The sequence below is a fragment of the Gossypium raimondii genome, chromosome 2, assembly GCF_025698545.1.
Source record: "Gossypium raimondii isolate GPD5lz chromosome 2, ASM2569854v1, whole genome shotgun sequence".
In the NCBI taxonomy this organism is placed as follows: Eukaryota; Viridiplantae; Streptophyta; class Magnoliopsida; order Malvales; family Malvaceae; genus Gossypium; species Gossypium raimondii.
In genome coordinates, this window is record NC_068566.1 from 11,189,522 (window position 1) to 11,203,445 (window position 13,924).

Genomic DNA, 13,924 nt, shown 5'->3' on the forward strand with positions numbered 1-13,924 from the left:
TTAGTTGTGAATTTCTATAATGAAAGCCACTTATCCTATATTAATATAATTGATGAGATATTTGAATTCAAATGTAAAAAAGTTTGTGCACTCTGATATTCTAGCTATTTTGAGAAACATACATGGTCCAAGGGGAGATTCTTAGTAACATTGTGCACTCATATGTGGTCAACCAGTAGTCTACCCTGCTGCTATGAATGGCAAGATAATTGTCAAATGTAACAACCGTTCAATAATGCAATTGTTGGTGGTTTAATCAATATATATATATATATATATATACACACATACTAACTTAAAGTTTAAACATAATGAATTGAAATGTCGACGTAAGAATTGGATTTGTTGAAAAGTATATAAATTTTATTATATGTTAAATCTATTTTGTATTACGTAAATTTGTTCCTTAAAGGAAACTAATCGAGTGCAATGCACGGAAGAAGTTGAACAATGCCAAGATAGAAAATAGTTTCTTCCTTTTAAAAACCTACAAAACAAAAACTTTACATTAATTTCCAGCTCTTGAAACAGTACACAATATATGAAAATGATCAACACCACCAGCTTGATAAAATCGACACCATATTTGAATTTTGGATGGAAGTACAATATAATGCTAGCTTGAAGAAGATGAAAATTTTTCTATTGAATGAATCCCATATTTATCTGGTCTGGAAGTTGAGTTTCTTAATGCAGCAGGCAAACATGAAGGCAAAGAACACTGCAAACCCCACCAAAACTCCGGCAACGGGTCCCATGAAGTCTGAATCATAGCCGTACTGATCTTTAATATATGATTTAACAGAAGGGTCTGGATCGAAACCAGGTGCTTTAATGGTGGCTTCAATATCTCCATATTGAGACACTATGAGTCCATAAACGGTCCATGCCATAGGGCAAATCCAGTAATACCAGATCCACCACTTGGGGATTCTCTGGAATTTTCAACAATTTATGAATTTGTATCAGGCTTTAATTATGGTTAAAAGCACGGTTGCTTGTGAAGAAGTAAACTTACCGGTCTTGGAATATAGAAGCCAGAGAAAAGATTAAAGATTGCATAGAACGCAGCGGCCAATATGGCTGCTATTTGATGGTTGGGTGTGATCGAAACGGTCATCATTCCATAGTAAGTGAAGTAAAGGAAGGAGAAGAAGCTGATGAAATAAAACCAGAAGAACTTTGCTGCTGTCCATTGAAATCCCACCATAGCATACACTATAAGTGTATAATATGTTGTTTGGAATAATATGTAGGGTACTTCACATAATACCTGCAAATTTAAGCAATTTATGTAGTTAATTTCGGGATTAAAGAAGAGAAATGTAATGAAAGATAGTGACAAAATGGTTGCACATACCTGTGCCAGGGCGTATGGTAATGCAGAGTACATCCCGGCTGCTCGTTCACGATAGAACACCGTTCTTTCAATGGCTACAATCGGTTGTACCGTTGAGCAGTTGTTAATGCCGACAAAAAAGACTGCGGCATACATTGCCCCAATTATCATTGTAAGATCACTTAACGTATCCCTGAACCATGAAACAAAGAGAAAGAGAATATAGAAATAGTCAGTAAGGCTTTTGTCCAACTCGGAATAATGTTGCAAACATGAAAATTGTGGGGTATGCATTGCATCTTCAGAAAAACTAGAGACGAAACAGAATTGATGTCACGACGTCGCGACGACGCGACAGATGATGTCCCGACTAGGCAATATGCCATGTCATGATGTGGCGACATGTACTGAACTTAAACCGGGTTTCTTCTCCCAGTTAAAATTTGCTATATTTTCCTAGTTAAACTCTGATTAGTCTAGAAAAATTTTAGTCATATTAGGACTTTAATATTAGCATATTTAAAGGGTCTTTGTAACCCTGTTTAGACAATTAATAGAATATCTCTTATGTGAGATTTGATGAAAAGTCTTAGGGAGAGTTTTTGAGAGAACTTTGTATTCTGGTTTTGCGTTTTGTTTTTTGGGATTATTATCTTCATCTTGTACTATTCGTTGGCTTGTCGATTAGTGAAGTTTTCTTTGCCCATAGTTTTTATATTCTATGGAAGAGTTTTCCACGTAAATATTTGTGTTCTTAATCTTTTCAATATTTCTATTTCGTTGTTTATACAGGTTGATCCCCAAAAAATTGGTATCCGATCTTGATTCATTTTCTGCATATTGACCCGTTCAGGATGGCAACAATGAGATAGTTTCGATGGGATCACAAATTTCAGTTTGTGGCAAGTTCAAATGATGACAATTTTGGTTTAGAACGATGTGAAGAATGTTGATATCAGGAAAAACCCAAAAATCTAGACCAATCAAAATGGGAAGAGCTTGATGAGAAGACTGTCAGTAATTCAATTGTGCCTCACGAACAATGTGTTGCAAGAGGTGCTTACAGAGAAAGCGGCAACAACCTTATAGGGAAAATTAGAAACCCTTTATATGACAGTCTCTAGCGAATCGATTGGTGTTCAAACAACGCCTATACACGTATCGTATGGATGAATGTGAGAACCTTATGGGTCACATCAATCAATTTGTTACTCTCTTAAACGATCTGAAGAATGTCGAGGTTAATATAGATGATGAAGATTAGACTATGCTATTATTATGTTCTTTGCCTCCTTCGTATAAAACTTTTAAGGAGACCTTGATTTATGGTAGAGATAAACTATCATTTGAAGATGTGAATGGTAACTTGTTGAGCAAGGAAAAAATCAATAATGAGTTAGGTTCGGGTAGAAAGTCTGGTAATCAAGCCTCGTTTTTAGTTGCTAGAGGTAGGCAACAGTTTAAAGATTTAGGTCAGAACAAATCTTGATCAAGATCGAGAACAAGGAATTATGACAAAACATGTCACTACTACAAGAAGTTGCATCACATTAAAGCAAAATGTTATAAGTTGAAAAATAAAAACATGAGGGCTACTGAAAGCAACAAGGAGTAGAAGGCTAAGGTAATCGATGCTAGTGTGGCCGAGGACAATGGTGATGATTGGTTGTTGGTGTCTATGACCAAAAGGTCTAAACTTACATCCGAGTGAACTTTGGATTCGATGTGCTCTTTCCATATGTGTTCAAACAACGACTTGTTCTCCACATACAGTCCAGTTAAAGGTCGAGCTATGCTTATGGGGAATAATTCACCATATAAGGTAACCGATGTTGGTACCATTCAGATTAGGATGTACGACGAAATCATTAGGACACTATCAGATGTCAGGCATGTGCCTGATTTAATGAAGAATCTCATCTCTTTGGAAATTTAGACTCGAAGAGTTGTAGGATCGACATCGAATCAAGCAACATTAAGGTATCTCGCAGAGCTCTTGTTTTGATGATAGGTCGAAAGACTACAGTCTTTATGTATAAGGAAGGCTTGTGAAAATACGAGTTTTGATGAAGATTTTTGAGGAGAGTTTTAATAGAGCTTTGTATTCTGGTTAGGATTTTGTTCTTTGAGATTATTTTATTCATCTTGTGCTCTTCGTTGGTTTGTCAATTAATGAAGTTTTCTTTGCCGTGGTTTTTATCCTCTTCGGAAGAGTTTTTCATTTAAATATTTGTATTCCTCAACTTTTCTATTTTTCTATTTCTTTGTTTATACGGGTCAACCCTCAACAAAAATAGAAACAACAAATTGAGGTTTGTAAGCCGGATATCGTTGCATACCTTTTAGTGCCGACCTGCCAGAATATAGTGCCAACCATGAGGGCCGCAACTAAAGTGAAGAAGTATCTCACAAGGTTATAATCTGGACTTCTCCAATAAGTCCACCATTGTTTCCAAAAGCATGATCTGAATTGACCCCATGTGGACTGTGAGTACTGAGAGGCGAAATAAAGTTCTTTAGCTCCTAGGGGCGGTGTGTTTAACTCCATTACTAAGGCCTTCTTTCTCCTGTTCACATACACACATATATATTATATTACCTCAATGCAATGCCACAAAAATAAGTGAATGGTAAACAATTGAAATTGACTTACTGATATAAAGATGATGATTTATAGTGTTTGGCAAAGTCGATTCCGAGTCGAACTTCAGCAGCTAGGGAGCTCACTTCTAGCATCCAAGTAGCTGGATTGTACTTGTCTTTAATTTTGGGGGTTCCAGGAATGGACTACAATGGTGATTAAGAGGGGAATCAAATGATGATTTCTTGTTTTTCCTCTTTGAACTAGTTAGTGTATTAGATATGAGAAATCTTGTTTATGGTTACATACCTCAAAATATTCAATGATCTTGCTAGAATTTTTGCCCAAGGGTCCGGAGTAAATCACCTGACCTCCTATTTTCAATAGTAGTAATTCATCAAAGGCTTCGAAGATATCAATACTAGGCTGATGAATAGTGCACACAACTGTTCGTCCGGTATCCACCGTGTTCCGGACAGTCCTCATGACAATGGCTGCTGCCCTTGCATCGAGGCCGGATGTTGGTTCATCCATGAAAATGATTGACGGATTAGCAACAAGCTCTACTGCAATTGTCAACCTCTTTCTTTGTTCGGTCGACAACCCGGTGACCCCTGGCAGCCCTACTATAACATCTTTAAGGTTGTCAAGTTCGACCAGTTCGATAACTTCATCCACAAAAATCTAAAACATAACATCAAATAATGTTAATTTAGACCTTGAATTGAATAACTAATGTCGTGTTATTCATTGACAATAACATAAACCAGTGTTCTTACCATCTTTTCCTCATTGCTGACTTCTTTCGGTAGCCGTAGGAAAGCCGAGTAAATTAAAGATTCTTTGACAGTAACTTGAGGTGAGTGAATATCATTTTGTTCGCAGTATCCAGAAATTCTGGCAAAGGTCTCTTTTACCTTAGGGAAACCGGATATTCTGATATCACCCTCAATATATCCACCGGTTTTTCTTCCTGCTAAAACATCCATCAATGTTGTCTTTCCGGCTCCACTGACTCCCATCAATGCAGTCAACACTCCGGGCCTAAACACACTGGTTACCCCTAGAAGTAGTTGTAATCTGCCTTCGGTAACTCCTTGTGCCTTCATTTCCTATTTAAAAGCTTGCTTATCAAACCATGCTCTATGCTAACAACTATAATGTTTACGTCGAAATACGAGTTGTAAAGATCTTACCAGTGGCATATCGACATAGTAATTGACGGTGTCGAAGGACATTGCAAGAGGAGTGAAAGGAAGAACCATTCCTCTCTTGGGAGCAACTCTGATGGCAGCATCAAGTGAAGACTCATTCTGGCTCATTCCGTTAGGATTGGTCCCACTGCTCATTCTTTGCATTGCTATTTCTTCTAAAGATTTCATTTAGTACAAATGACAATGATTAGTATTGATGGTTAAGAGAGAAAACATGATGGGACCAGTTATATTTTGTTAAGTTTCTGAAGTTTCTTACTTCCAAGTGCTTCTGCAGAAGAGAGTGACTGAGGGGATGAATCTTTGCTCGATTTTGGTCTCCTTAACCTTGGTTCTCCCTTAGTACCTTCAATACCCTCCTGTTTTTCTTCTGTTTCCTCGGAAATTACGGCTTGCGGCTTTCCAAGGGCTATTGTGCCAACCCGAAAAATGAAGAAGATTAGCTATTTAATGATACTGATATGCTACAACACATTAGCCAAACCAAATGTTGAAACTTACGGTTTAGGTACATGAGGGCAAAGGTGAAGAGTACGTTAAAGAGCACTGCGAACCCGAAAAGAGCAGTCGCGCCAATCCAGTACCAGTTTTCATCATTTGGGACATCAAAGTTCCTAAGAATTTGTACCCCCAACTGTGTGACATTGTCCGAAGCCTGCATTGTAGATGTAGCATTCATTTGAATGAAATCTTACTTGTCATTTCATAATCTCTGATCAATCTACTATCTTGCTAAACAAGAAAGCTATTTAACATACCCGTTTGTTCATCCATCTCGGCGCAAACATTTCATTCACAGTAATGGCATTGAAACTATAAGTCAATGGTGAAATCCAGTAAGCCCATTCCCACCAATTCGGAATTTCACCTATCAAAGTAAAACACTCTATATTAGTTAACTTGTACAAAGTTGGAGAACTGTAATAATCTTCTTCTAGTGTTGCTCACGTTTTGGAATCATGAAGCCTCCCAACAAGAACACAAGGAGAAGCGTGAGTGCCCCGCCAGTGTTAGCTATGATCATTGTTCTGCATAATCCGGCGATGAGCCTAAAGAGCCCAGATGCCATTTGTTGTATCAAAAACACCAACAGAAAGTGCTTGAAAAATCTGCAATAGGTTTGAATGGTTGTTAAGTTGTTGGTCAAGTAAAAGAAAAGCTCGGATTAGTACAATGGAAAATGGGTTGCTTCCATATGATTTACCTGCTGGCCTCTGGTGCAAATCCCATAGTGTAATATGTTACAGCCATCCAAACAACAGATTCAAGAGCCGATATGGGGACCTTGAGCAAGAAACTAGGCAGAGTGAAAGTCCAAGCAGGATGGAATAGAAGGTCCCTTTGCTTGTAAAACACTGGAAGCCTAGTGATCATCACGGAGAGTTCGGAGAAACCATTAAACATGTTAATGATCATTGCAAATAGAAGTGCACCTACATAGATTGCACCATCTTGCTCGCTTCTAGTGTTCAATTCAGTCTGCAGAAACACCGTGGATGCAACAACTGCCATGATGATAATTTGGACAGTTTTGAACACGTAAATGAATGAATTCCTCTTGATCAATAGCCATTCTTTGTCCCAACAAGCCTTAAGAAGTTCCATTTTGGAGACCGAGTACTTTTGGAAAGCCAATGCTGCTATGTGTCCTTTCGACTTGTCAAAAGGAATAGAGAGCTCGTTATCGAGCCGCATTCCAACATGGAATCGCTTGAACCTGTTTGCAAACTCACTCACCGTAATGTATCTGTATGGTTTGCTTCTATCTGCCCAGTATTGTTCTTGATCCTTCTTTGAAGTAACCTGTAACCATTTTCACTAGTGTTACACATGTCCGTTCCTGATGGAGGAAAAACCTTTTAAGTCCTTAAAAGTTGAAAAAAAAAAAATTGGGCCCTTTAAAATTAAAAAAATTATTTTTGGACCCCTTAAAAGTTAGTAACATCTTTTTTGACTTTTAAAAATTAAAAATTTTATTTTGAACCCTTTAAAATTTGAAAACCAATATTTTGAATCTCTTTCAACTTTGGGTCCTGAGCGATCACGCCTACACCCAGGGCTGGCCAGGTGTTACATCCCCATACTCATGTCATGTTTAAATATGAGTTGGACATCCAGGTTTCCACATTACCTCTTGTAAGAAGTCAGCAGTGTCTTTCCTTTTAGGACATTTGAACCCACAAGCCTCGAAGAAGTCGAGAATATGCTCACGTGGACCCTGATAAACAATTTGGCCTTGGGACAAGAGGATGATATCGTCGAACAAATCGAAAGTCTCGGGAGCTGGTTGGAGCAGGGACATCAAGATTGTGGCCTCAGTTAAGTGCACAACCTGCTGCAAACACTTCACTATCTGGTATGTTGTGGAACTATCAAGACCCGTTGATATTTCATCCATGAATAGCGTCTTGGTTGGACCAACAATCATTTCCCCTATATTTAATCATAATCCTAAATTTATTATATGAAACTTTAAATGTCAAAAAAGACTTGGGATTTAATACACCAACAAGGTTTTGGAGATATCTAAATAATTACCAACCTGTTGTTACTCTTTTCTTTTGTCCACCAGAAATTCCCCGCTGCATTTCATCCCCAACAATAATATCCTTGCATATGTCGAGCCCCAAAAGCTGACAATTTCGTCAACACAAAACAAGGCATATATGACGTGAGATCCGTGTTTGTTGGCATGGTTGGTGACTGCACTTCTCAACTACTAGGGCTAATTTAGTATTGCTGTCATTTTTTATACAATGATTTGAATTGACTTACTTTGAGAGTGTAATCAGTGATAAGGCTACTTTCAACTCCTTCCATGGCAGTTGCCTGAAAATAATATTCAAAGTCAAATTAAAAGCAAAATCATAATTAAAATTTTTAATTAATATGAATGATTAAGATTCTGGGATTTCAGTTTTATACCTTCATGAAAAGATCAACATCAGCTTCCGGAAAAATTCCTGCATCTTTTTCTCTTCTAGCAAGCTCACTTAAAAGATCTAAAAGGAAAAATAAAATTAAAAAGATTCAGTTAAATTATATAAACCAAAGCATAAAAAAATAATGGTTATTTATTTTGTTATATAATTGTTTACCATATCGAGTCCCAACACCCTGACATCTTGTTGAGAAATCAAAGGTTTCTTTCACCGTCATTTCTCCAACATGAACATCATTTTGGCTGATATATGCAGATGTCTTTTTAGGAACAAATTCATTCAGTCTATATCCATTGTATGTTACTTCTCCTTTAACCTGTTAAATTACAAAACCAGCTTTGTTTTGATCAAAATCAGAACCTATATTTATACATAATAAAAAAAAGATTTTCAACTAACCCTTAAGCTTTGATCCAACTTGCCAGCCAATGCCAGCAAAAGGGTGGTTTTCCCAGAAGAAGGTGGCCCCAGTAGGAGTGTCATCCTATAAATATGAATATTATATATATGATTAGGTATTTGCATATGTGTCATTTTAAATAAAATGAAGAGTGGGATTATTAAGTACCTGGATGGTTTAATGATCCCCGAGACTTCATTAAGAATGGTGAGATTTGTTGTTTTCGCAAGTTTGATTCCAAGCATGCCAAGAGCTGATTCAGCAATGTTTCTAGCAACGTTCGGAAGAGAAGGAAGAGCTCGGCTGCCAGTGTAGCAATTGGCTTCAATCGTCAACTGCTGATACCTCACTTCTACTGTTGGTAGTGTAATACCAACCCTGTGTGTCATTGTCATCATATATAACAAATTTCATTAACCAAAATAACATTCCAAAGTTCCATATATATTAGAAAATTAACTTACTTATCAATCCTGTTTCTCAACTTCTTCAAGAACTTTTCATTATCTTCCTCAGCAACCTTAAAGAGCATGTCGATGAATTTTTGTCTTTCATTCATGTCAAGCTTTGTAACATCTACTTGTCGATGTTCCACCTTGTTTCCGACAATTTCATGATCCACGAACGATTGCATGATGCTGGTTCTTAGCCGATCATACGTTGGTAACCTCTGGATGGCTGCCCATTTTAGAGCTTCTTCATCTTCATCCCCTGCACCACTTCGTCTGGATTGCATGGAACCTGAAAATACATCTTCCATTATCCAGCTACTTCTGCTTAGACTCCTCACTATGCTGCTATGCTCCGTTCTTTTGCTAGGATTTCGACCTCTTTCAAAATCGTCCATAATTTTTGTTTCTTTTTCTCTTTGTGTTTTCTCTCTTGCCAAACAAGAAAATAGGAAAAAATTTAAGTGAAGCAACTGGAAGGGAAGCACTCACTATGGGAAATCAAAACTCAATTTTGACTTGAAGGATTCTTGGGAAAAGTTGTGTCAATCTCTTGTGTTTTCTCACCCATTTGTGTCTGGTTTTTGAAACTGTAGAGAATGGTCCGAAGATCATGTCAATGTGAAGGAATATTTATACGTGCAAAGTAAGAGATTAAAATGAAGAGTTTTCAAATCTGATAGGCCCTTGCCCCTTAGTCATAAAGTCAATCGTAGGTGTTTTCATTACTCAATAAACCCTAAATAATTGATATTTCAACTAACAGTTTTCAATTATTATTATTTTTAATTCCACCATTCAATTTGTTTTTAAAAAGATTCTTCTGATAAAAATTATTTTGGTTTCGGTTCTGGTAAGAATTCATGGATAAAAAGTTACAAACTTTAGCTTATTTCATGTACTAAATATGTTGGTGTCCCAAATTTACGGGTTAACAATCCATACCTTTATCTTACAAAAATAAATAATATTATTTAAAAATATTTTTGTCAGAAAACAATTTATTAACATAATAGATTTGGGGTTGTTTTTAATCTAGAACTTATCAAAATCGAAAGGACGCAGTCAAAATTTACCCAAATTATATTGAATTATTATAATAATAAAATCCCAACCTAACCAAGTTCATGGTTGGATATATTGAATATAAAAGGAATTTAATATGAGCAAAGTAGTAGAATAATACGACTGTTATTTTCTTTTATTATTGCAATAGGGTCCTTATTCTATTTTGCATTTAGAGGGTTGTTAGTGGGCAACAAGAGATTCCATTTTCCTTCTATTTCTCCTCTAAAAACTATGTAAACCAAATCAATGGGAAACAACCTGTTTATATTTTCATTTAAATCATAGTCACTCTTTATTTAAAAACAATACAGAAATGTGGACCAAATCTATACCCTAATATCAAAGTAGTCCCCCCAAATTTTGAGAAATTGATCCATGGTTTTAAGACAACAAAGCAATGTCCTTTAGGACTATTTTTTTGGTTATTTTAGATATTTACATGGATATGTAGTAAGTGGTGGCACCTGTTGAATCATGGGTAATTTTTTTTGGTTAATTTCACTAGAAGTCCTCAAATTATCAATAATATTTTAAATTAGTTTCTAAAATTTATTATATTTTAATTGAATCGCCGGGCATTAAATGCCTATTTAAATGTGATAAGGAGCAAATATGCACTTTTGGGTCAATTCCACTAAATATTTCCAAATTATTGCCAAATTTTAAATTAGTCTCTAAGTTTTAAGATATTTTAGTTGAGTCATTAGGTCGTTATGTTAGCTTAGCCATATGATATTATATGTTAATTTGAGTTTGACATGAAACATATTTAAAATACACTAATCAAAATGATGACAATCTCGATAAAATTTAGGAGGGATATTTATCTTGTTCCCTACGCACAAATCAAATCCAAGTTATCCATGCAATAGTAAGACACATACTTCTAATTTGATCCACATATTTTAAGTATGCCCCACATCATATTTGAGTTGACATTGAATACCTAGATTAATGACTAGGTTGGCGAAAGGGCCTTATTGATACAACATTAATACTTTAAAATTTTAATTAGAATATTTTGAAGTTTAGAAACCAAGTAAAATCCAAATCATATTTTTGTTATATATCTATAATTGCATTATTTTGTGTTTGTTCAAATTATTATTTATGTAGTTTTTGGCATGTTGCCTTGTATGTGTCATACCCATGTTGGTTTTTGTATAGTTATTCAATTTTAAAAGAAGATCCATTTTATATAAATTTTAAGACATGGTATAGTTTTTGTCGTTTATATTTTACTTTTGTTGTCATCAATTTTTTGTTTGTGATGTCTTAAATATCTCATATTTTGCATGGTTTGATTTTCTAAAGTGAAGTGAGGTAGGCTCTAGTTTATCTAAGAATCCAAACGATAGGGATTTGTTTGATCCAGCTTCTTCTTTAATATTAATAAATATTATTTTAATTTATTTATAGTATATATATATTAATATAGAATAATTTTTAATAGTAATTTAGGTCGTTGGATTAAATTAGATACAATATTTGAAAAGGAAAATTGCCGCCCAGCTCATAATAAATAAATGGAATAAATTTTAATGTGCAATTTTGATTTTGTGTAATTTTATACATTAAATTTTGGTTTTAACCAATTCTCACAAATTATTAACATATCATCATTTTATATTTATATATTGCCTAAATAAATAATTATACTTATTCAACATAAACATAAATTGATGTATTTATTTAAAAGAATGTGTATGATGAATCAAAATTAAAGTTTCATATATATATTTGAACCACAATTAAAGTTTCAAGTGTATAATTACACTAAATCAAAATTTATATATAATTTTGAGATTTATCCCTAAATAAATATTTTACAAGTATAATTACATTGAGGCAGAACCTTCCTTATAAAAAGCAAAAAACAAAAAATTAGCAATAGAACACCAATGAAAACCATTTGAAAATAACAAAAATCCTCAGCCCCTTCTATATTCCCCTTTTTGTGCCCTTCAATCAGACACATGTATATGATTTTTCTATACTAACATTTGCCTTTAAATTAGAATTCCGGTTTTATGGACAAAAAAAAATTAAAATCACAATTGCTTCCTCTTCTCTAGCCGACAAAATAGAAGAGTTAAAAATTATGAAGAATAGATTAATGGTAAAATCTACCTTCATCGACTCGCCTGAAATGAGAATTAAACCTAGTGTTTTAAAATTTTCAAAGGCTGTGGCTGGTAGCTTGAAACCAAGAGTAAAATAGCAGAAAATCAAAAGAAAAGGATTCCATAAAGTTTCCATTATCATCATGTTTAAAGTAAGATAAAAGAGAGTTGTCGACACCACCTTTTTTGAAAAACAAAAATGTTTAGTTGTCGACTTTGTAAATGAAAATGGGAGTCGCCACCGATCTTTTATTGAGGTGTGATCGGATCACCTTGAAAATGATTTTGGCCTGCGAAATTTGAGAAAATAGGTTCGGGAGTCGGTTACGCACGAGGAAGGGTTAGCACCCTCGTAACGCCCAAAATTGGTACCGAATTGATTGTTTAATGTCTTAGTGTCGAGATTTTGAAAAGATTTTAAAATACGATCCTTCCCTTTTTTGTTAATGTTAATTTTATAAAAGATGTTTGGATAAATTGAGGCGAATGCTAAACACCTCCTTGTCTCAGAGTAATAAAATGTCACACCCAATACATTAGGGCACGACGTTTTTAGTCTCCGAGAATAAGCTTGTCTTTTGATTTTCAAAACTCGTGTGGTGAAGTTTAAGAAGGATATTCAATTGCTTTAAGTCAGATGAAAAAATCAAAGCCCAATACGTTATGGCACAATTTTTCAAAATTCCAAGCATTGAATATAACATTTGTTATCATTTTAAAATCATCATTTCAAGAAAACGACATGCCACATCCAATACATTAGGACACGATGTATCGAATTCTCGAAATTGAGTTTTTGGTTTATGTGTTTTGATTGAAGAAAATTTTCGATTATTTAGATTCAACGAGGAAAATTGGAAACCAATACATTAGGGCTCCATTCTCTCGAGGATTCCAAATTTCGAGTATTGAGTTATTTTGGAAGTTTTGGGATAGATCAGTTTTGATACTTAAATGATTTTAAACGTAATTCTTTTAAGGCGAATAAAGCGCGATGGAATGACAATGTGAAGTGATAATTCGTAGGCCAAAGTATACACTAATGAACACAAATAATCAATTGATACAAACAAACAATACCGTATGCTTAAGAGCAATGGTTGCATGTAAATATTAGCACTTAAAAGCTAATGAATTAAAAACCCATAATATACATTGAAATAAATACCATATATCAAAATATTTTAATAAAACATCCATACATATATATTGCTACAAAAATATATTTAAAATTATTGATAGATTATACGCAATAAGTTATAATAAAATAATATTGAATCCTAAGAATGCATAATTCAATTAAATATTCACATATCATAATAAAATAAAACTTTGGCAAAAATACGAAAATTTTAAAACATATGTATAATAATGAGTCAAAATGATAATACCATGAATTTATAAATAATAACTAAAACCTAAATAAAACATTAACACACAATAATAATATAAGACTTAAAATCGTGAGAGGTAAAAAATAAAGGTATAAACAACATGAAATAAGAGGAATAATAATAATAATAGCAATAATAATAATGATAAAAAACCTTAAAAAATGATAATAAAGATAAATGAAATAACTAATTTTAAGGATAAAATAATAGAAGGACTGATTCGCAATCAAGACTGAAATTTAAGAGCCAATTCGAATATAAAACAAGGGTGCGGACCCCACTGAACACGCGGATAACCAAGAGGGGTCATAAGGGAAATTAATCCATCCCCCAAAACGCAGCGCAGTGACGTGGGCCGAATTGAGACAATATCAAAATATCCAGCAGAATCTAAAAGAATAAAAAAAACTCAAT

General features: G+C 34.4%; 1 protein-coding gene across 1 annotated transcript; it reads right to left on the minus strand.

Annotated features, from left to right (window-relative positions):
- Positions 1-355: 355 nt before the first annotated feature.
- On the minus strand, positions 356-9,512 carry LOC105788022 (ABC transporter G family member 35). The gene is made up of 21 exons (XM_012614690.2): positions 8,941-9,512; positions 8,645-8,854; positions 8,476-8,560; positions 8,233-8,392; positions 8,060-8,136; positions 7,910-7,963; positions 7,677-7,767; positions 7,266-7,567; positions 6,339-6,937; positions 6,083-6,243; positions 5,893-6,002; positions 5,636-5,789; positions 5,394-5,543; positions 5,117-5,289; positions 4,700-5,032; positions 4,230-4,604; positions 3,993-4,126; positions 3,679-3,906; positions 1,361-1,532; positions 1,019-1,273; positions 356-935 (listed from the first exon to the last, which is right to left on the minus strand). Exons 1-21 carry the CDS (start codon positions 9,321-9,323, stop codon positions 663-665), a joined length of 4,479 nt encoding a protein of 1,492 aa, XP_012470144.1. The 5' UTR covers positions 9,324-9,512; the 3' UTR covers positions 356-662.
- Positions 9,513-13,924: the final 4,412 nt, after the last annotated feature.